Source organism: Eschrichtius robustus, chromosome 2, assembly GCF_028021215.1.
Source record: "Eschrichtius robustus isolate mEscRob2 chromosome 2, mEscRob2.pri, whole genome shotgun sequence".
NCBI lineage: Eukaryota > Metazoa > Chordata > Mammalia > Artiodactyla > Eschrichtiidae > Eschrichtius > Eschrichtius robustus.
In genome coordinates, this window is record NC_090825.1 from 76,057,489 (window position 1) to 76,082,268 (window position 24,780).

The following is a 24,780-nucleotide window of genomic DNA, read 5'->3' on the forward strand; positions in this document are numbered from 1 at the left end:
TTTTATGTGTTTCTAAAATAAACATTTCACAATTCACAATAATATATTCTTTTGGTTTTTAAATTTAGTAAATGTGCTAATAGTTTGATCCCTTGATCTATTTTATTTTAGCAGTTCCTATAGAAAGTGTTTTTTTACTCCATGTAACCACTATTCTGTAAGTGAAAACATTTTGCTTCATAATGTTTTATTAAATATTAAGATTATAAATGACAACAAAATAAAGGATTTGAGATTATCTAAAATCTTAATGTACAGTATGAATTTACAGAGTAGTAACATTTCAATTTGCAGTTTTTCCTAATAGTAATTTGTAGTAAAACTTAAAGGATATGGATAATAATTACTTTTGAAACTGGAGTTGCTTTACTAGTGGGAATAAGTTACATTGTGATACAGCTGGAAAAGAAATATTAGAACTTCCATTTCGATTTTATGTTGCTAAAGTGATGATCTCACAGCAATTAATCTGCCAAAGAAGCACACTTTAGTTTTATTTTGGAAATAGATCTTTTAGCAGGATACAAATGCTGAGAGTCTTATTACTGGGTTTACAGTCTAAACTAAAAATTGCTACATTAGTTTATCAGCTCTGAATAAAAGTCAAGTTTTTTTCCTACATTTTTAAATCAGTAATTTTTTACACATACTGTTAAGAAGTATTAGTCGTTTCTAGTTAGCCTTCAAATGTGACGTCATACAACTCTCTTTTGATATTTATTGATACTTGCCAAAATATCAGAGAAAACATGACTAAGGAACATTATAATGCTCATAGAGAGTAAAGCGCTTCCCCAGATGATGTGTAAGAACATTTTTATTCCAAAGAGTAGCCACTTTACGTCACTTGTGAAGGCATGTGGAATAACATTTGCTTGGTAAACTAATAAAAACATAGACTTCGACATCAGACAGACATAGTTTCAAATCCTTGTGTAATTTCTTACTAACTGAATTACAAAGCAAGTTCCTTTCTGAGCTTTGGTTTTCTTACCTGTCAAGTGGAAATAACACCAGGTATCTTGGTCATGATAGAATTAAGTTATTAGCCGTTCACCTTATATGGCACTTAATAAACGTGACTTCCTTTTGCATTCTTAACTCCTCTTTTTAGTTATAACGAATCATTTAGTCATTTCTTAAGTTGCTAATAATTCTAAGTTAATGAGATAATTAACTGCTAAGAAAAAGTAGATAATTAACTGCTAAGAAAAAGTAGTTTTCTAAATTAAATGTTCGCAAGAAATATTCATTTAGTTGCAATTAGTATTAATATTTCATAACTGTTCTGTCTGCCAATTTCTACAAGCCATGCTGACATGAAATATTAAACACTCAAATGCCATTGAAGTCTCTGCCTCAAGAAGGTGTCATTGCAGTTTGTACTTCTTCAAAAGTATAACTTGGCAAACAGATTACTGCTTTGTGGCCTAGTTAAAAATACCAATAAATGTATATGAATTTAAACCTGCAATAAGAAACTTTATTTCCCATATTACTTTTTATGTTTTATTTTAGAAAATATAATAATTGCCTCAAATTTATTTTAGATATAGAGAAAGTGGAAATTTTAATAGATAAAATTCATAGACTTTCTGACCCCTGGCATTTTAGCTGTAGGCATCTCAAAGTTGCAGCCACTGAAGAGAAGAGAAGGCTGGGTAATGCTATTTATCATTGTGCTCTGCCAGATTTCATATCATAGTTCAATGGAGTTGTTTTTTAAAAAAAAAAAAGAAAAGAAAAGAAAGGCCTATGAAAGCCCTTATTACAATAGAAAATAAAGCTTGGAAGGAGATTTCTGAGCTGTTAAGATTCAGCTTTCTCCATGTGTAATCCCCACAAATATTTGGAATATAAAAGATTTTAGAATGTTTCCTGGCAGCTTTTTAGGAACGGTCTCTATGAAGTTTTCGAGCTTACTAGTTCTTAATTTCCCTACACATAATAAAGTCCAAGTATATACAATTTTTGTAATTTCATTAAGTCCAAGATAACCAGAAAAACATTTGTCCTCATATAAATCAAATGCTAAATTAATCAGTGTTTTGAATTCATCGTTTCTTGAACACCTATTATGTACCAGGTGGTATGATTGATGGGCTGACTACAGTAAAAGAGGAAAAGCTTACATTCTAGGAAGGTAAGTCTAGTTTTATTGTCTTCTGTATAGGCTGTTGAAGAAAATTTCAGTTTGGGTGTTTCTTAAATTTACAGTAATAATTGGTGTTCTCGTTTCGTTTTAAATGTGAAGGGTCTGATAGTTTAATCCTTTGATCAGTGTGACTAGCAGTTTTAGAGTGAATAGAATGTGGTGTGTGCTTTTGCAATCTTAGTGAACCCCAGTACTCCTTCCTAGATAAACACAAATGCATTAATGCTAGGATCCTTTATATAAACACTAGGAAATGTTTGCCATTTTTGTTTATTCTGTTGTAGAAAGTTAAATTAATACCTTCACAGGAAAACATTTTTGGTGGAATGTGCAGTCCATATGCATTTACACACCTTTCCAGTTAAGTGATGAACTTGATGAGAGCCTGTCACTGTTGCCCCTTAATCAGTAGAAAGGGGTCATTTTTGAGTGACATGAGGCACTCTTTCCCTCAGGCGTTTATCACGTAGCTTCCACACCAGTCGCACCTCTTGCTGACGTGGAGCTTGCAAAATTCAGAATGATAATTGTTTTTATAACAAATGTGGATTGAGTTAGAAAGGTCAGTGATGGCATTATTGGAATTACGCTGTGCCTGGTGATGTCAAAACTGAAGACATGGAATAGTTAACTATTTCTTATAAATCAAATTATGTTATCAAAAAATTCACCTTGTAGGTTAAGATGAATTGTGGTAGGATGATGTACTTTGGTGGTTATTTGCTCTGATACAGAACCAGAGATTATTAGACTATAAGTTAATTAGAAAAGGTTGTGGTATTGTTTTTTTAGGTTTTAAGCATACATCTTTTAGAGTACTGCAAATCGCACTAAAAGAAGACCTTTTCAGAGGAAACAAACAAGATAGTTTTAACATTATTGATTGTTAGGCATTCAAAAAAGTTTCCTCTCAAGTAAATGCTAATCTTTGAGAACATCCAAAATGTTATATTTTAATTCATGCTTCCCAGTTTATGAAAGTACCAAGCAACTTTCTTTCTTAGACACATGAATTTACGTGAATTGCTGGGGGGGGAAACATTCCATTAAATTATTTTAAAAAGGACATTTTCCAATCACAAATCCAAGTGATTAGCTTTTTATCACAGAGGAATTTGCTAATTAGTACTTTTGTGTTAATAAGCAAAATTACATTTTGTATTTCTATTTGATGTACAAAATATTTTCTAATATTTTATGTATTTGAATTCATTACCATATGGTTTGGGTTTTGTTTGTTTTTTGGTGTAGGCATATAGTTCAAATACACTTACACTATATATTTTTTTAATCTTGAAATATAACCCTTAGCATTAGACACAAGTGATTGATTTTTTTTTGTAATACTGTATTTGTACTGTTGAATATATATATATTTTTTCTTTTTTAAAACAAATATAGTGAATTATTCTGTGTGTTTAAAAACTACTTGCTGAATTAAGATCCAACAGTATTAAATCAACAAAGTGTAACCAGTGATCAGTTATATAAAAATAATATTCCTAATAAAAGTATATAATGTTATTTTTATATATTTAATTTGTAATATGTAATATTACCCTTAACATAGACCAAAAAAATTAAGTTCCTTATTCAAGCATCTATAAAGAGCTGTCTCCAGTTAAAGATGAAACATTTTCTCCAAATTTTTGTCTTTTTACTGTGGTCCCCAAATCTTTTCAGACAGTTGAACCCAGATTTGGTAAATCTAATCCTCTTCCTTTCAAAAGTATCTAAATTAGATCAAGTTAACATTAATGCATAATGGGTGTTAAACATTAATAGAGAATGACTACGTTGGAACATACGATTTATTTCTACCAAAGAGTGGAATTTTTTTAAAATGTGCTTAGCACTTCCAGCAGGTAAACTGCACTGAACTGAAAGTCTGGAATCCAGCTTTGAATTTACACCTATTATACTATCATTTATCTTAATGACAGATGAACTAAAATTTCCAATGATTTTCCATTCTTCTGTCCTCAGATGAAATAGTCATGTTGAAAAAATCATTAATCTTAAAGTGGTGACAGATAAAAAGAATTTAGTTTGTTGTCAGTACTTCTCAACTTAAAGGTTAGGTCAGCCATGGTTTATGTCATGACACTGATAAATTTTTCTAATGACCAGAATGGTTTGATTTGTAATAGCTTTTTGTTTTGGTTTTAAGGAATATATATCTTGGTTATCTGACTTCATCCTAAAGATGCATTTTTTTCTACTTTGCATTGTTTCTATTTTATAACATAGAGACAAAATTATAGAGCAGTAAGTAAAATGTGGTGTTAAAATATGCATTTTAAAGAGCTTTCCATGAAAACTTAAAAGCAGAATTGTAAAGATGAAAACTTGGCAAAGGGATGAGGGAAAATGGTTAGGAATCATTGTGGTTTAAAGAGGGTAAAGATTTCTAGATGCTGTTTAATATACTGAGGAGGTAGTGAAGGTATAAAATCAGAAAAAAGGCAGACAGATCTCATCTCAGGAACAAACTGTCTTTGAAAATTTTGAACAATGTTCAGTAAACCAAGGGTCAAGATAAGTGTTTGGTGGAAGATTCTTTTAGTTAAAATTCACTCAAAATAAAGAATAAAAATACCAATTTTAATGGTATCATCAGAAATAGGCTATTTCGACTAGTAATATTCAGTCCTTTCTTAAAAGTTATGCAAATCTAGATTTCTCATTTCTTGTTTTCCCATGATTTTAGTCATTTTACTCTTTTTTTTTCAAAATACTTTTAAGTTCATACTCAGTCATGTTATTGGAGGAAATAGACTTAAAGAGAGGTTGAAAGCCATTTATAAAAAATGGTTGAACTGGTTCCCTTAATTCCTTTTTCCTGGATTAATTTTAGTCCTTTTTAAAAAACAGAAACTATTTAAATGTAATTAAAAATTAGTTTATCTAAGTAAAATTACAGAGGGGAAAAGATTGTAAGCAAATCCATTGCTAATAGTGGTGTATTTCTGATAGAATTTTGAATATTTGTTTTTCACTTCTCCAAGTTTCTCTGCAACATGATTTATATTTGTGTATAACACCAGTAGCCAATTTATTTTTTAAAGTAATGCTCCTAATATAAATAAGAATCAGTTTTGAAATTTTTCTAAAGTTGTCTTATTTAAACTGGCATCTACTGGATTTTTTAAAATATAAAGTGCATTTTAAAAATATGCCTTTTTTCTTCAAGGTAAGGATGTAATTGAGCCTAGTATCGTCTAATGCAGATTTCAAATAATACTCTTGGACTATATGCCCTTCCTTTGAAAGTAAATGTGGCTTATTTTACTGATATGCTGCTTCTGTCTTCTGTTTAAGCCTCTTCAAAGTAGTGCCTTACCATGTTGGGCGGGGTCATTACTGTTTAGTAGGATTCCTAAATTGCTAAAGTTTAAACTTCACGTAGACACCTTGTGGAGTCATGATACCATATCTTCACTATTAGCCTTTTCTGATTTTAGAAGCTTTCATGGAACCTGAAGAATTACTTGTTCTGATTTTTTTTTTTTTTTTTCCAGATTCAACACCAAAAATCAGGGAGAAACTGTAAGATTAAATGATGACTACATTTATCAAAGGCTGTATCTTAAATTCCTTTAAAGGGAGTTCACTACTGTGTGATTAAATTGAGAATTGTTTTCTTTTATTATAATACGCCTGGAAAAAATTCCCTTCTAAATATTACTATTTACAGCATTAATTCAGATGTAAGCAGTCAGTCTTCTACTGAGAGAATTCTGAGCAAAAGTGTCTTGCCACTGTTGTCCAGAGCATATTATTTTGCACCTCTTCTGTGAAGGTGAGGAAAATGGCTTCTTGTAAGTTACTGTTTTAAGTAGTACAATTCAAAATACAATATTTTAACAATTGTTTTATATAAATACATTGGATACCTACATCATAACTACAGTACACTGGTGAGTATCACACCACTGTGTCTTTTTGGGTAGATTTCTCACTTGCTTGTCAGTGTTGTTGTCACAGTCACTGAGAAATCCAAGTACATGTGTGTTCTTTGTATCAGCATCATAGTGCCAGAAGAATGGATGGTGTGTACCTGGCAACCCGCCCTATAAGAGTTAGTATGCCTGATTCTTGGTTAAATTATCAAATGCTGGATGTTTCGTGATAGCCCCCCAAAAATTTTTCTCTATTATATCTGAAAATGTTTTTTCTCATCCTACAGGGAAATTTAAAAGGTAATGTTCAGCAACTTCAAACAAGTAAGACCGAATACCACATTGATCTATTTTAAAACTACTTCTAAAAACATACATAGTATTTTACTTTTCTGGGTGGGTTACCATGTGCTTCAGAGACCTTCCTATGGTCTGCTAGGTCTCTGTGTTAGTGAAATCTGAACTTTGTAAGAGTTCCAGGACAAAGGGAAGGGGTAGGTATACCATTGTGTAAGGTTCCAGAGTTTATTAGTTCTTGACATCAATAAATTGTTTTCCATGGTTTCAATATTACAAGTTATACACAGATATTGACTTGTAATTATCATAATCAGTACTGTAGGAAGAATGTTTTGTGGAAATAATGTAGAGTTTAGTTTTAAGGTTTCCAGTATTCTGAGTAGCTTTATTAAAAGAAGATCTCTGAACTTGGGACAGATCTTGGCATTTCCTTCCCCCTCACCTCTCTGCTATTGTCCAGCTGTCTTTGTAATTACTCTTGACTGTTGTCTCAGATGTGTCTTCAGTCATCAAGAGACAATTAAAAGTGGTTGGGGCCAGGGGCGCACCTTTCTCTATGCAGTTAGCATTTCCTAACTTAACATTTGAACTCTGGCAAAATAAAATGCCTCAAGTTGACTCGTGTCATTTTGAAGCTTGTCTTTGACCAAAATGGGGAACTAAGCCTATATTACCATCTTGCCTGACTAGTAGCAGTAACAACCTCACTCAGCCAGGTCTCCTCAGATGCATTTATTTATTCCTGAGAAAATGAGAGGTGGTTTGTAGGTTCGCTCATTGACTCTCAGGTTGGTCATTCCTTTTCTCTTTTGAAAGACCACTGAAGAATCTACAGCAGGGGAGAATTACGTTGCAATTTTATTTTTGCTACAAACTGAAAAAACTTTGGCACAGCTACTTACCTATTTCTGTTTTTCTTAATACAAATAGAGCTTTCAGCTTAATTTAGTAACACCATTAATTGAGTAGAGCAGAAGAGCAGTGCCATTTTGTTACCTTTTTTTAAAATGGAGTCATATAATTTTTCAGTGACATTTGGAGACACAACCATCATATACATTAAAAAAAAAAAAAACCTGTCTACAAAAATACTGCTTGTGCATGCAACAGAACACTTTTTTTGTTGTTACCAGTTCAGAATGCAAAGGGATAGCCCAATAAATTGAAACTCATTTGAAACCAATTTGAATTATTTGATTCATCTCCTCCGACCTTTTTTGTTTTTTGGTTCTTAACCCCAGATCCCTTTGGAAAAGCACAGATAGAAACATTAAATTCTAGCAAACCTTTCAGAGTGTTGTTAGTTTCTATAGCATATGACCATTTTGGACATTTAATGGTTTTTATCTGCATAGTATTCTTACACGATGAGAAATTTTCCTTGGTATTTCTTAAATCTCAGCGATTCAGCTGGAATAAGTCTTATGATGTGACTGCCACTGTACAAATGTAGAAACTGAGGCAGAAGAGGTAACAGTTTCACCAGAAAAAAAGGATATTTTATATTTTTTTCTTTCAGTGAGTTACACCAGTCATCCTGGGAAGGAGAATTATAATCCAAAGGAATGACAGTATTGTAAGTATTCTTTTCATTATTTTTTATGTGATTTTAATTCATACTTGACCAAGCAATTAGAAAAGGCTGATTCTCTAGACACACTAATCAAACAAATGAATAGGCATCTGTACACAAATACACACACACACTCACGCTTGACATTTAAAGCCCCAGAATTTAAACATTAATTTAATAATAAACTGAGGCTTTTGCAAGAAGTATAATGGTGGCTCTCTTTACTTGTATTTCTGGAACAGCAACTGCCTTTTATATTTTGATTTGTTTTGAATGCTGAGTACAAAACTCAAAAATAAACATTTAGGTATATTTAACTAGTGTATAAACTGAAATTAAAGCCTTTGAATAAGACCTGTTAATACAGAAGTAGACTACTTTCAGCATTAGAGACATTTGGATATTGAGATCAAAATGGGAATATGGTCCCTGGATAAGAGAACTTACTACTAAATTTTTCTTCACTTTTAAATAACACAATAAAATTCTATAAAAGATACTTTCAGAAACATATCAATTAAAATTTGCTCTTACTATATACTTTAACTCCAGATTTGATTTTAATATGCTATCATTGGTTTGACCATTGCCTATGACAGGGCAAGTCGTATAGTTGGTACTCAATAAATATATCACAGAGCAAAGTCACTTAAAGAATCTTTCAATTCAGATTATCCTAGTGTATAGAATGATTCAAAATTAATTTGGAATCCTGACAGCACCTATCAATTTGAGTCTGCAGAACAGTACCAAAATAAACAAGTACCATGTTCTTTTTATAAATGGAAAAAGTTTTAAATATGCATTTCTTATAAATTACCACAGTTAGTGGCAATAATAGTAGTTTGGATGATGAATGACCTTTAATGAATTTACTCACAAAAGGATATTGAGGAATATATTTCATAGTTCATATGACTACTGTATATAGCAGTCCAAATAGGTGTTAGAGTGACATCCAGTCTCTTAAGATATCTTAAAATATTTATGTGTTTACAAACCTCTCAAAACCGAATCAGGTTAAGCAGCTTTCAAAAGGCAAAATTGTGCCTCTGTGAGAAGGAGAAAGAACTGGTTAAAGTTCTGTTATTCACAGTCTCTTGTTTTCAGTCTGTGAGTGCAGTAGTTTGTAAAAGCAATGAAGATTCCCCTGATTATCACTTTCATGCCTCAAGACAGTTCTTACTCCTCTAGCAGTGTCACTGGATACTCACCCCTGCAAGGTGCTGCGTTTTATACAGCACGCAAGGTTTCATGGAAAGCCTTTTTTCTTCCAAACCAAACCTGTGTTTCTTTAAGTAAAATATTATTTATATGAGACCAAAAAAAGAAGTAATGATTATTTTTAGAAAAGATTATTTTTTTTATTTAATGCAGTGAATAGTCAACCTTACCATTGAACTAAACATCTGAAATTTGATAGCATGAAACAGAAATTAGTCATCTGTTAATGGTTGCTATCCACTGGGTACATCTGAGGTGTTAGAATATCAGGCTTGTAGACATTTGAGTAGACAATGTCAGCACGGAACACAAACCTCACACAGAGTATAATCAAAAGTTATTTCAAACAAATTATTCCATCAGTAAACTTCCTGTAGCAACATCAACTTCATGAAGTATTACATCTGTCTTAACAACAAACGATGATGGTATGTGGATGTAAGCATGTCATTATAAACATGATGCGCTAAATAGAGCATATTGAGGTCAAAGCCTTTCTGTAGAAAGGGAATTTAATTGACATTCTTTCAAGCATAGTGTATAAACAGATCAAAATAGTTTTATCATAAGAAACAGTATTTAACAACATAGCTTTAAAATAAAAATACTTTAAAAATCAACTTTGATGAGATTAAATTTATTTTTAAAGAATCTTCCTATAGAGTGAAATATATATTTCTCGCTTCTGGCTTTTCTACATTTTTCCAGCATGACCCCCACCTTCACCCTATCCCAGTCCATTGTTAATAAAGTAGTGCAAAACACTGCAGCAATTTCAACCAAGCTTAATCCCCTACCAAGTCAGGGAAGTAAGACATTCTCACCAAATTCTGTCTCTCTAGAGGTATACTCCCTTGATATACCAGGAAGTTAGGTACAAAAACTACATGAGAGTCGGGAATGCAAATTTTTAAGTATAGATTCTATGGTAAGTAGTGAAACATTTTCAAAGTCAAACTCCCCCTCCCCATAAGCAGTTTATTTTACAAAATAGGTTTTCATGCATTCATATTTTAAAGAATGATTTTTTTTTCTATAAATGAATGGTAATGAAACACTGGCATATCACTTAGCACACTGCATTCTCCTCTACGTTAAAATTCACACTAATAACAAAAATCATAATATGCATATTAAAGCAGTTCAGTAACCTAATAACAAAGTAGATACATTTTTTTTTTTCTGTGAGAACACTTGAGTATTAAATAGTTTTAGATGCACAGAGGCATAATCTGACACCAAAGGCAATGTGGATTTAATTTGCTAGATTTTTGACGACTGAACTGGGTTGCTAATTTGCTAACTTGGCACAAATTAATAGTGATTGGTATAAAAATCCTTATAGGCAATCATCATTTATAAACCTGGCAGTATTTTTTGTGTAGTCCTGTAGAGATTTTAAGGTTTTAGATGGAATGATAGAAGATTTGGAAATTTTCTTTGTAGGATTTCAGCGTGTGGAAGATTCTCTTGAGGAGGTGAATATACCTTCACTCTTTAGCTTAAAGAAGTCAGCCTAGTCATATCTAAATAATTTGCACAGGAATGAATATCAGGATCTGAATCTATGTTAAGTTGAAATGCATCTGTTCCATTATTTAGGCTCTGGGATCCCTCCTCCCTTTTGAAATGTATAAAACATAGAAAACTGTAATGGATTATTTTTCAGATAAAAAATAGTCACATTAAAAAAAAACTTTAAAATCAAATTGACATTTACATTTTATGTAGATTTAATCAGAGCACAGCTGAGCATTTAATATTCTAGTTCTTACACTTGTAATTAGAGAAATGTGTATCTCCCAATGTTACCATTCTTACATTTGTTGTTCCAATGTGTTATATTATTATGCACAGCTAACAAGGTTTTCACGCAGCAATAGCTAAACCTTTATCAAATTGATTCTGTACAATGGAAGTATATTTTCAAAGACATATGCCTTTGTACACTATTTACAAATTCTCTCAATCATGGTAAAATGGCAAAATAAATAAAAAACAGAAAGAAAGGAAATGCGGCTCAGGCTGAAGGCTTTTCCTTTTATCTTCCCAAACAGATGCTGGTCTCCTCAGTGCTGGGAGCTGGCTAGCCAAGATTGTTTTTCTTCCTTTTACATGGGCTATGAGAAGGATCTGGTTTCAGTTCTTGGTATTGCACCTGTTTAAACAGAGTTCAGAGAAAGGCTGGTCAGGTGGCCACTTTCTGGCAAAGGAAGGAAAAGCAAAGGAATTCAGAGACTATGCTTGGGGGAAAAGAAAGTGCTCGCCTTGGAAGCTGTATGCAATCTACAGCTGGGATGCAGAAAACAATAGAATGATAGAGCAAAGAGTCAAGGGAAATCTTGCCAGAATCTACATGAGAGCCCTGATGTGAACTTTGGTAACAGGCTGAGGTCTCTATTGCCCATACCCAAGTAACATTAAAAGCAGAACCATCTCCATCTATTTTGAAGGGCCGAATAATGGTTCTCTATAATTTATTGTGTGCTTGTTTAATATAAGCTTCATCTCCATCCAGCCCACTCTCATGTCTGATACCAAATCAAAAACTCTGCTGAAACAAAGGAAAAAGGTATTGCTGCAACCCAGCTTCAATAGTTTGATAAAAACATTTCTCATTTTACTCTGAAAATATTTATTGATCAATGGGCATTAATTAACCTCCAAGGCTTTCAAAGGATTGAGATATGCCCCAGTTCTCAAAACTCAGTTACTCTTTCCCCCTTCACTGATCTCTAAAACAGACATCTTTAAAACTCACTTAATTCATGCAGTTTATTTAAGGAAGTGTTTTTCTCAATGTCTGCTGGCATACTTTGCTTTCATCATCTAATATTCCTAATTCCTCCTTCAGGTGATGGTGACTTCCCTTCACAAACTCCAGCTGAACCTTGGGGGAGGATTGTCCCCCTGACATCCTGGTAGGTTCTCTATGCAATGCCCTCTCATTCCCCAATCTTCTCTATAAGTTCTTCTTGGATAACACCCCAACTGGGCTAATTCCTGAATGGCAAAATCTTCTACAGGCTTTATTAGCTTTACTTAGCTCTTTTAAAACCTTCAAAATTTAATGGATATAAAAGTTAAAACCCAATGCCACACTACATTAAAATGATACAGGCATACCTTAGAGATATTGCATGTTTGTTTCCAGGCCACCGCAGTAAAGCAAATATTGCAAGCAAGTCACATGAATATTTTGGTTTCCCAGTGCATATGAAAGTTCTGTTTATGGTATACTGAAGTCTATTAAGTGTGCAATAGCATTATATCTAAAACAGCAATACCTTAATTTAAAAGTGCTTTATTGCTAAAAAATGCTAACCATCATCTGAGCTTTCAGCAAGTATTAATTTTTTTACAACAGTAACATGAATGATCAATGATCATAGGCCACCATAACAAATATAATAATAATGAAAAAGTTCAAAACGTTTCAAGAATTACCAAAATGTGACACAGAGACCCAGAGTGAGCAAATGCTGTTGGAAAAATTGTTCCAATAGACTTGCTCAATGCGGGGTTGCCACAAACCTTCAACGTGTAAAAAAAAAAAAAAAAAGAAAGAAATACCAGTGAAGCACGATAAAATGAGCTATGCCTGTAGTTATAATAATGAAACCTACATACCACTTGCACATCTGAAGGGACTCTGGAAAGGAAGTCAAGTAGTTCATTATTATCAATTGCATATGGACTCCGCAGCTTTTTTGTAAATTTATTGATGCCTGAAAAAGTGATAGATCAAACATTATTGAAATCTATAAAGTTTGGAGTTCAAATACACATTTCTGGCAAAAGTGTTGTGGTGATTTGAAGATCTAGATTAAGCTGCCTTTATTTCAGCCTTGACTGAATGAACCAGTAAACCCAGATTTCTCCCTCCCTTCCTTCTGCCTGCCTGCCTTCCTGCCTTCCTCCTTCCTTCCTTCCTTCCTTTCTCCCTCCCTCTCTCTTTCCCTCCTTCTTTCCACCTTCCCAACTCCATGGCTGCTCTGTTTTTCTCTTTGTACTTCAGTGGCTTCTTCCCAGCATGAAAGGCTTTCTATTTGGGAAACAAAAGGCACCTGGCAAGAATGATCAATGACCTATCTTGCCTTTCCCCTCAGTGTTACAGTACTTAGAAGCTTAGCTTTAATGTTTCATCTATGATGAAACTTGTCTCCCTGCATTTTGGATTGGGATTGTTTTTAAGGCAAGAAATCTGACTTACTGGTTCCCCCTTTTCAAAAGATACATTTTTTTTTCAGTGGTGGGGAGGTGTTGTTATTATGCAAACTAACCTGGGTTTTTGCTTTTTTTGTTTTAATTTCAAAATGACCTGGAATTAGGTAGGGTTTACCACCAGCTTTAAAAAAATAAAAAGCTTTGAAGATGGCGACATATAAGGATCCCAAACACATCTATTCCCACCAACATGCTGGATCTACAGCTACATATGGAACAGCTACCTCTGAAAATAACCTAAAAATTGGCTGAGTGAGTCTACACACTGGCAATCGTGAGAAGGCCCGCATCGAAGCAGGTAGGAGAGGCAGGGACACAACCACACCATAAACCCCACCCCTAGCCTGAGAACCCACAATCAGGAGGGACTTCTCTCTGAGGAGTGAGGGTTTGAACCCCAAATCAGGCTTCCCCAACTTTTAAGAATTGCACCTGGAGAGACGAGCCCCCAAAACATCAAGATTTATTTTCTTTTTCTAGTTTTGAGAAATAATTGACATACAAGTTTAAGGTATACAGCATGATGGTTTGATGTACACATATAGTGAAATGATTACCACAGTAGGTTTAGCTAATAGCTATCATCTCGTATAGATAAAAGAAAAAATTTTTTTCTCTTTTTCTGTGAGTTTGATGTTTGGGCTTTTGAGGGGTTTTATTTTTGTTTTGTTTTTTTTTTCCAATTCCACATATAAGTGAAATCATACAGTGTTTGTTTTTCTCTGACTTCTTATTTCACTAACATAACACCTTCAAGGGCCATTCATGTTGTTGCAAATGGCAGGATTTCCTTGTTTTTTTATGGCTGAATAATATTTCATTGTATACCACTTCTTTATCCATTCATTCATCCATCAGTGGACACTTAGATTGTTTCCATGTCTTGGTTATTGTAAATAATGCTGCTATGAACATGGGGGTGCAGATATCTTTTGGAGTTAGTCTTTTTGTTTCCCTTGGATAAATTCCCAGAAGTGTAATTGCTGGATCATATGGTAGTTCTATATTTATATTTTTAAGGCGTCTCCATACTGTTCTCCATAGTGGCTGTACCAATTTACATTCCCACCAACAGTGTACAAGGGTTCCCTTTTCTCTGCATCCATACCAGCATTTGTTATCTGTTGTCTTTTTGATGATGGCCACTCTAACAAGCATGAGGTGCTATCTCATTGTGGTTTTAATTTGCATTTCCCCAGTGACTAGGGTTATTGAGCATCTTTTCATGGATCTGTTGGCCATTCATATATCTTCTTTGGAAAAATGTCAATTCAGGTCCCTTGCCCATTTTTAATTTTTTTTTGTTGTTGTTGTTATTAGATTGTATGAGTTCTTTATATATGTTGGATATTAGCCCCTTATCAGATATATGGTTTGCAAATATTTTTTCCCATTCTGTAGATTGTCTTTTCACTTTGTTAATGGTTTTTTTTTGCTATGCAGAAGCTTTTTGGCTTGATACAGTCCCACTTGTTTATTTTTAATTTTGTTGGTTGTGTTTTAGGTGTGATTTTCAAAAAATCATTACCAAGACCCATGTCAAAGAACTTTTTAAAAAATGTTTTCTTCTAGAACTTTCATGGTTTCAGGTCTTACAATCCATTTCAAGTTATTTTTTGTGATTGGTGTAACATAGGGATCAAGTTTCATTCTTTTACATGTGACTATCCAGTTTTCCTAGCACCATTTATTGAAAAGACTATCTTTTCTCATTGAGTATTCTCGGCTCCCTTGTCAAATATTAATTTACCATATATGCTTGGGTTTATATCTGGGCTCTCAATTCTGTTCTATTAGTCTGTCTCAAAACATCTAGCTTCAAAAACCAACTTGTGTGTTCAGACTCACCCTCCCCAGGGCCCAGCATGGAAGCAGCTGATCCAGGGGCAACCAGATTTTGTGTGGGGAAGGATCACTTGCTTGTCATGAGGGGAAGGCATCTGATGCGAAACATATTCAGGGGCCTACCTGGGTACTCTTCAGGGACAGAGACTGGCAGCCACCATCTTTTTTTTCTTTCCTGGCAGGAACCATCTCTCCCCAACTGCCTCGGTCCAGCCATTTGGTACCATCTTCATGCTCTCCCTCTGCCATGTTCCAGAGCACCAGTATCTCCCCGAAGGGAGCTTTCACACACATCTGGTGCCTGAGATTTTACATCTATGAGGCAGTTCGAGATGGTGACCTAGGACGATCGTGAACTCACCTCTTCCCACAGACACACCGACTCTACAGCTACATATGGAACAATTTCCGGTAAAAACAACAACAACAACAACAAACCCCCCCCCCCCCGAAAACTAGCTGAGCACCTCCTTCATGTGGGGCAAATGAGAAAAAGGCTACATTCAAGTGGATAGGAGATGCTGAGAAACAATCTCGCCATAAACCCCATCCCCAGTACAGCTACCCACCATCAGGAGGAAACTCACAAACCCGGAGCTTCTCCCTGAGTAGCCAAGAGTTTGTACACCACATAAGGCACCTCAACTTTTAAGACCTGCACCTGAGAGTTGAGCCCCCAAGGCATCTGGCTTTGAAAATCAATGGGCTTGCATCCATGAGACCCAAAGTGCTATAGTGAAAGGAGAATGGCTCTTAAAGAGCTCGTGAGCACTCACCCCAGGGCCCAGCACAGAGGCAGCTGTTTGAAAGGTGCCCAGGTTTTCTGTGAAGAAAACTCATTTCCTAATCTTAAAGAGTTGGCCGGAGAGGCAGGGGCCTGCTGGGATACTCTCTGGGGACAGAAGCTGGTGGGCCCCATTTTTGAGCTCTCCTTCTACTGCACTTCAGAGCACCAGTATCTCCTGGAGGGAAGCTTTTACCCACGTCTCGTGTTCTGGGTTTTGTGGCTGCCACCAGGGGGTACCCCTTGATTGCTTGGCTCTGGAGGCCAGGGGACTGGTGCTCCTGGGTCCCCTGGAGCTATAACATTCAAGAGACAGTTCTTGGCAGGCTACCACCCCCAGGGCACTGGACAGACAGCAGACTGAAACACACCCCAGTCTTTCCAAGAAAGAGCCCTATTTGCTTGTCCAGGAGCTTTGGCCTGAGGGGCAGAAATCTGCTCTGGCACACTTCTAGGAGCCTATGGAAGTGTTCTCAGGGAACAGAGGCCAACAGAGGCTGGTGGATGCAATCTTTGCATTCTCTCTCTGCCTTGCTCTAGCTTGCCAGTATCTCCCAGAACCTTGGCTGGTGCCCCAATTTTTGCAACTGCTCTCAGGAGACACCTCTACATTGCCTAGTTCTGGTGGCCAGAAGGGCTTATGTTTGCAGGTCCCAAAGGACTGTAACCAATAGAGAAAGAGGTCTTAAACAGCTACCACCCTCAGGGCACAGCAAGAAGTAACAGACCAAGGAGCTCAATCTCTCTGTGAAACGGGCCTATAATTTTATCATGGCAGGCTTCTAATTAAACACACATCTAAGGGCTGACTGACTGTAAACCCTTCCAGACACCTCAGAGGGGAGCTCTTACAGACGTCTGGTGCCCCAGTTTTTGCAGCTGCCACCCAGGGGATGCCCCTTGACTGCCTGACTCTGGTGGTCAGGGGAGCTGGTGTTCCTGAGTCTCACAGGAATGTAACAATCAAGAGATAGTTCTCTGTAAGGTACCACCACCAGGGCACTGCACAAACAGGAGACTGAAACAAACACACCCCAGTCTTTCTATGAAAGAGGCCTATTTGCTTGTCCTGGAGCTTTGGCCTGAGGGGCAGCTTTCAGGTTTGGCACACATCTAGGGGCCTGTGCAGGTGCTCTCAGGGGCCACAGGCCAGGGGATGCTATCTTTGCACTCTCTCTCTGCTTCACCACAGCTCATCAGTATCTCCCAGAAAGGAGCTTATAAACTCATCCAAAGCCCTGATTTTTATGACTGTCACCCAGGGGACACCTCCAGATCATCTGTCTCTGGTGGCCAGCTGGGCTTACACTTGCAATCCCACTGTATATATCTGCATAATTTAAAAGCTGCTGCCTAAGGGAATGACTTTCAATTAGCCTGAATCTAGGTGCTGCCTGAGAGCCTCCTGTTTGAGACACTGACAGGTCTTCACACATCCTCAACTACTGAGGGCTATTAAAAATAAAATAGGCTTGGACTTCCCTGGTGGCACAGTGGTTAAGAATCCGCCTGCCAATGCAGGGGACATGGGTTCGAGCCCTAGTCCGGGAAGATCCTATATGCCACAGAGCAACTAAGCCCGTGCGCCACAACTACTGATCCTGCACTCTAGAGCCCGCAAGCCACAACTATTGAGCCCGTGTGCCGCAACTACTGAAGCCCGCACGCCCTAGAGCCCATGCTCCGCAACAAGAGAAGCCACTGCTCTCCGCAACTAGAGAAAGCCTGCACGCAGCAACGAAAACCCAACACAGTCGAAAATAAATAAATAGAATAGAATAGAATAGAATAGGCTGCTTGGACAATTACAAAGGTTTGGGAGACAACTAAGAGCTAAGGCAAGGTTGAATGATAAGGTTCATCTCCTACGCAAGACCACTACTTCAAGACTGGGAGAGGTGGCTCTTTCATATAATGCATAGAAACCAACATAGATATTCAAGCAAAATGAGGAAAATGTTTCAAATGAAAGAACAAGATAAACCTCAGGGAAAAAAACCTTAATAAAATGGAGATGTTATTTACCTGATAAAGGAGTTCAAAGTCATGCTCGTAAATATGCTCACCAAACTCAGGAGGGTATGGATGAACAAAGTGAGAAGTTCAACCAAGAGATAGAATATATAAGTACCAAACAGAAGTCACAGAGCTGAAGAATAAAATAATTGAACTGAAAAATACACTAGAGGAATTCAACAGCAGACTAGATGAAGAAGAAAGGATCGTTGAAAATCAGAACAGCAAAAAGAAAAAATGACAAAAAGTGAAGATGGCTTAAGGGACTCATGGGGACAACATCAAGCGTACTAACATTTGCATTATAGGGAGTCCCAGCAGGGGAAGAGAGAGAAAGGGGCAGAAAATGTATTCTAAGAAATAATGGCTGAAAACTTCCCTAATCTGGGGAAGAAAACAGACATACAGATCCAGGAAGCCCAGGGAGTTCCAAATAAGAGAAACCCAAAGAAACCCACATCAAGACAGACATATAATTAAAACGTGAAAAGTTAAGGACAAGAGTCATAAAAGCATCAAGAGATTAACAACTTGTTATGTACAAGAGAACCCCCAAAAGACTATAAGCAGATTTTTGAGGAGAAACTTTGCAGACTAGAAAGGAATGGCATAATATATTCAAAGTGCTGAAAGAAAAAAGACTTCCAAGCAAGAATACTCTACTCAGCTAAGTTATCCTTAAGAACTGAAAAAGAGAGTTTTCTAGACAAGCAAGAGCTAAAAGAGTTTATCATTACGAAACTGCCTTATGACAAATGTTAAAGGGACTTCTTTAAGCCAAAAGAAAGTGTGCTATAAGTAGAAAGAAAACACATGCAAGTACAAATGTCACTAGTAAAGGTAAATACATACTAAACGTAGTGGATTAATCATTTATAAAGCTAGTATGGAGATTATACAACAAATATAGTAAAAGTAACTATAACTACAATAATTAGTTAAGGGATACACAACAATAAAAAGGTGTAAAATGTAACATATAAAACGGGGGAATAGAGTAAACATTTAGAACTTTCAAATGCGTTCAAACTTAAGTTCTTGGGACTTCCCTTGTGGCGCAGTGGTTAAGAATCCGCCTGCCAATGCAGGGGACACAGGTTCAAGCCCTGGTCTGGGAAGATCCCATATGCCACAGAGCAACTAAGCCCGTGTGCCTAGGGCCCATGCTCCACAACAAAGAGAAGCCACCACAATGAGAAGCCCACGCACTGCAACGAAGAGTAGCCCCCACTCACCACAACTAGAGAGAAAGCACACGTGCAGCAACTAAGACCCAACACAGCTAAAAAAAAAATTGTTTTTTTTAAATTAAGTTCTTGTACATAAGCCTCGTGGTAACCACAAAATAAGAAAGCAAGAGAAGAAGAAAAGAACAGAGGAACTACAAAACAGCCAGAAAACAATTAACAAAATGGCAGTAAGTACATACCTATCAATAATTACTTTAATGTAAATTAACTAAATTTTCCAATCAAAATACATAAAGTGGCTGAATGGATTAAAAAAAAAAAAAAACAAGACCCTTCTATATTGCTGCCTATGAGAGATTAAGTCAGATGTAAGGACACACACAGACTAAACATGAAGGGATAGAAAAAGATATTCCATGCAAATGGAACCGAAAGAATGCAGGGGAAGCTATACTTATATAAGACAAATAGATTTTAAAACAGGGAAAATTGGAAAGGAAGAAGTAAAACTCACTATTTGCAGATGACATGGTTTTTTATATATAGAAAATTCTAAAGACTCCACCAAAAAACTGTTAGAACTAATAAATGAATTCAGTAAAGTTGCAGGATACAAAATCAATATACAAAAATCTGTTGCATTTCTATACACTAACAGTGTACTATCAGAAAGAGAAATTAAAACAATCCCATTTACAATTGCATCAAAAAGAATAAAATACTTAGTAACAAATTTAACTGAGAAGATGAAAGACCTGTACACTGAAAACTGTAAGACACTGAGGAAAGAAATTGAGGAAGACACAAATAAATGGAAAGGTATTCCCTGCTCAAGGATTAAAAGAATTAATATTGTTAAAATGTTCATACTACCCACAGCCATCTTCAGTTTCAATACAATCCCTTTCAAAATTCCAATGGCATTTTTAACAGAAATAGAAACAATCCCAAAATTTGTATGGAACCACAAAAGACCCTGAATTGCAAAGCAATACTAAAACAGAAGAACAAACCTGGAGCCATCATGCTCCCTGATTTCAAACTATATTACAAACCTATAGTAATTAAAATAGTATGGTATTGGCATAAAAACAGATGACATAGATCAATGGAATAGGATAGAGAGCCCAGAAATAAACCCATGTATATATGGTCAATTAATTTTTTTTTATAAATTTATTTTTGGCTGCATTGGGTCCTCGTTGCTGTGCATGGGCTTTCTCAATTTGTGGTGAGCGGGGGCTACTCTTATTACAGTGTGTGGGCTTCTCATTGCAGTGGCTTTTCTTGTTGTGGAGCACAGGCTCTAGGTGCGCGGGCTCTAGAGCACAGGCTCAGTAGTTGTGGCGCACGGGCTTAGTTGCTCCGCGGCATGTGGGATCTTCCCGGACCAGGGCTCAAACCTGTGTCCCCTGCATTGGCAGGCAGATTCTTAACCACTGCACCACCAGGGAAGTCCCTGGTCAATTAACTTACAACAAAGGAGCCAAGCATATACAATGGGGAAAGGACAGTCTCCTCATTAAATGATGTTGGGAAAATTGGACTGGCACAAGCAAAAGAATGAAGCTGGACCACTATCTTATATCACTTACAAAAATTATTACTCAAAACGGACTAAAACTTGAATGTAAGACCTGAAACCACAAAACTCCTAGAAGAAACTATGGGTGATAACAAAAGTAAAAATAAGTGGGACTGCGTCCAGCTAAAAAGCTTCTGCACAGCAAAGAAAACCATCAACAAAATGAAAAGGCAACCTACAGAATTGGAGAAAATATTCGCAAATCATATCTGATAAGGGGCTAATATCCAAAATATATTAAAAACTTATACAACTCAATTGTCAAAAACAATTAAAAAATGGGCAGAGGATCTGAATAGCCATTTTTCCAAAGAAGACAGATGGCCAACGGATACATGAAAAGATGCTCAATATCACTAATCATCAGGGAAATGCAAATCCAAACCACAATGAGATGTCACCTCACACCTGTCAGAATCACTGTATCATCAAAAAGTCTATAAATAACAAATGTTGGGGAGGGTGTGGAGAAAAGGGACCCCTTGTGCACTGCTGGTGGGAATGTAAATCGGTGCAACCACTACGGAAAAAGGTATGGAGGTTCCTCAAAAAATTAAAAATAAAACTACCACTATGATCCTGTAATTTCACTTCTGGGTATTTATCTGAAGAAAACAAAAACACTTAATTCAAAAATACATGTGCACCCCCATGTTCATTCAGCATTATTTATAATAGCAAAGACATGGAAACAACCTAAGTGTCCATTGACGGATGAATGGGTAAAGAAGTTGCGGTATATATATATATGCACAATGGAATATTATTCAGCCATAAAAAAGTTTGAAATCTTCCCATTTGTGATAACATGCACTGACCTCAAGGGCATTCGTTATACTAAGTGAAATACGTCAGACAGAGAAAGACACATACTGTATATGATTTCACTTATATGTGGAATCCTTAAAACAAAAACAAAAACAAAAATCAAGCTCATAGATACAGAGAACAGCCTGGTGGTTACCAGAGGTGGAGGAGTGGGAGGTGGGTGAAGGAGTCAAAAGGTACAAATTTCCAGCAATAAAATGTCATGGGGATATAACGTACAGCATGGTGACTATAGTTAATAATACTGTATTGCACATTTGAAAGTGGCTAAAAGAGTAGATCTTGAAAGTTCTCATCACAAGAAAGAAAATGTTTCCATTTCTACATTTCTGGCATTGAGATTTTTAGAAACCAATTTTCCTTTTAAATTATAAGAAATTTAAATTTAAGGCTTGCAAAAGATGCTACTGTGATTGACTTAACTTGGATCACTTCTTGGATTAAAATGGCCAAGAACCATTAAAAATGAGCCATACCTACCCATGCTAAATTATTCAACAGTGAATCCTCTGTGCTACCTGAAGAGCAAATGTGGATGAGGGGCAAATACAGATGAATTTGGAGCTATTATACAAAAAACAAAACAAAACCCCCAAATTTAATGAGGTAGAAATGTCAAAATAATGTATAAAACTAGAAGTACCTATTCTACATATTCTATGGAATAATGTAGAATTTCAATTGGATAAAAGTCTACTGTTTTACATTTATATTGCACTTAATAAATTACCAAGCATATTCACATAAAAATACATAAACAGCTTTTTATGAAATCAGAGTGGTAAAAACTGGGTCACAAACTGGAGCATCTTGGCTCTTCTTCAGGGAGTTCAGCAGAATAAACTAATGCAATTATGATTTGGTCCCTGTCTCCCCATGTGAGACTCATGTCTTAAATTTCTATTTAATATTTCAGCAATCACCTACCACTAAAGGAATACTGTTCTTTGTTTTATTTTATTTGACGAAACAAGAGACCCAAACACATTCTCTGCAAATTACGTTTAAGACAGCTTGCCAGTGAGGCCAACCCAGATTACACAGCCAGATGTCTGCCGTGGGCTCCAGTTTCTGAGAACCTGGGGAAAGGAAACCCGAAGTTCCCCACCTATCACAACTGAGATGGCAGGTCTGACCCTAAGTAGCTTAGAGGTAATAAACTGCCACACCTAACACCCTACCTTAATTCCTTCAATAAAACAGCACCTGTTTTAAATATCAGAGGAAGGAATGAAAGAACATACAATAGCGACGCAAGAACATGGTGGAAATGCCTCTTCCCTTGTATAGTGAAAGCACTTAGTTGAAACTGTTTCTTTAAATTATAGAAATTAAGGCAGGAAAACATAATCACCCTTCCCTTCACCCTCCACTCCCTACCCAAGATGTAAAGGTAATGATAGTGATGATAAGGGGCAAGAAGGCTTGCTCAGGATATGACAAGATATGCCAAAAAGAATAGCGAGGTAAGGATTTTTAAACTGGAGGGCTTGGAGACATCAGACCCTTTTTCATTTTATTCCAGCATATTTCTTTAAAAGCCTTAAAAAGAAAACAAAACATTCCTTTTCATCTTTTTGCTTTCAGTGTAAGCACATGTGTTCTGAAAACCCATTTTGGTTCTTCGCATTTTGTATAAGTTTAGCAATCTCGGGTGTATGCAGGCCAGGGGCAAGTAGAGAATTTTACTCCTACCCAGTCTTGTTTATATATCATTAATGTAGTTTTATATGTTAGTTGATCTTGGAGACTGAAAATTGAGTTTTCCAAACAAAGAATTGTGTCAGATAAGAGAAAGAAAGGAAAATAAACCAAAAAAACCCAAACTATGAAGAATGCTGAAAGTACCACCTAAGTAGAGTCTAGGTACATAGGAACTGTTAGCATGAAGCATAATTGCATTAGAAATTAGGACCCCCAAATATCACCTTTAAAGTGGGTTTTTACAGAAGCATTCTTGTTTAGTACACATAAAGCTGGTTTTTTTGTTCCCAAGCAGCCTGCCAATGCCAAGGACCCTTTTCCTGCTTCCTTAAAGGTGACCTCTGAAACAGGCAGCCATATATGGTACCATGTTTACGGACATTTCCATAAGACAAAGTACCACAGCACAAAAGCATATTGTCCTAAATGCACCATATGGATCAAAGTGCCTCTGTTTATGCATAAATGGTGGAAATAAATCAGAGTGCTATCTAGACAAAGCTACACTTTGATATATGAAGAATCTGCACAACTACATGTTTATAGTATGATGGAGCCTATGGTGCCAGAGAAGAAAAATGCATTTTGCAGATAGACCTAAATCTTTACACTCTTGTGATTTTTAACTGACCTCTGTTCATCATGGAGTAGCTTCATGACCATAAATATAGGGAACTACTGACAGTATAACTCATCCCTTAAAAATAGTCTGTTCTTAGCAGCTATGACAGTTTAAAAAAAAAAAAAAAAAGGCTTTACTTACCCCAGACAAGGACAATGTATCTCAGCGGAATGAAGTACAGGATGACTGTGAACGCACAGAGGGCTACAATGGCCAGCCAGCTTAAGAATGGGACGGTCCAGTTGAAAGTACTGAATGAGAAATTAATACATCAGCAATCTGAGCACTTCATACTTTTTTCAAACAAAGATGAAAATAAATGTGATTCTGATTCAAAATCTGGACTAAGGATCTAGTAAAGACTGTATCTCTCTCTGGAATAGATACCAATTGTAATAGGCTATCAGAAGATACAAGTTAGTCATAATCTGCTCAACTTCATGAACATAGGGCCCAGGTAAAGGGTGTTGACACCAACCTCTCCAGATTGTCCCAGGTGACTTAAGGGTCTAAAGTCGTCACACTACTTGGGTGACTCCCCGTGGTTTAAAAATCTTCTTCTACTTCTAAAACTAGTACTGAATCTTGTTTTCTCCAAATTTTCACAGAGGAGAATGCCCCTGGGCCTACCATTCTTTCTTCTATGAACTCTCACACAGGATTAACCACACTGGAAATAAAATGTTGCCAGCGATTGTCCATAGATCTAAATCTTACACGGTTGTGTAAATCCTCAGAACTTTAGAAATCCTTAGAGGAATACTCACTTCCCACTTCAGTTATGTTTCAAATGGAATTAGAAGTCAGGAAGGGGGAATTTTGTAA

General features: G+C 36.2%; 1 protein-coding gene across 4 annotated transcripts in view; it reads right to left on the reverse strand.

Moving 5' to 3' along the window:
* Positions 1–11,229: 11,229 nt before the first annotated feature.
* MCTP1 (multiple C2 and transmembrane domain containing 1) overlaps positions 11,230–24,780 on the reverse strand; it is a 550,214-nt gene continuing 536,663 nt past the window's right edge. For all 4 annotated transcript variants that reach the window (XM_068533874.1, XM_068533867.1, XM_068533860.1 and 1 more), the window contains 3 exons: positions 24,097–24,206; positions 12,785–12,882; positions 11,230–11,312 (listed from right to left, as the gene is read on the reverse strand). In XM_068533874.1, the coding sequence (XP_068389975.1) occupies positions 11,241–11,312; positions 12,785–12,882; positions 24,097–24,206 (280 nt within the window). In that variant the 3' untranslated portion in view covers positions 11,230–11,240. The remainder of the gene's footprint in view (positions 11,313–12,784; positions 12,883–24,096; positions 24,207–24,780) is intronic.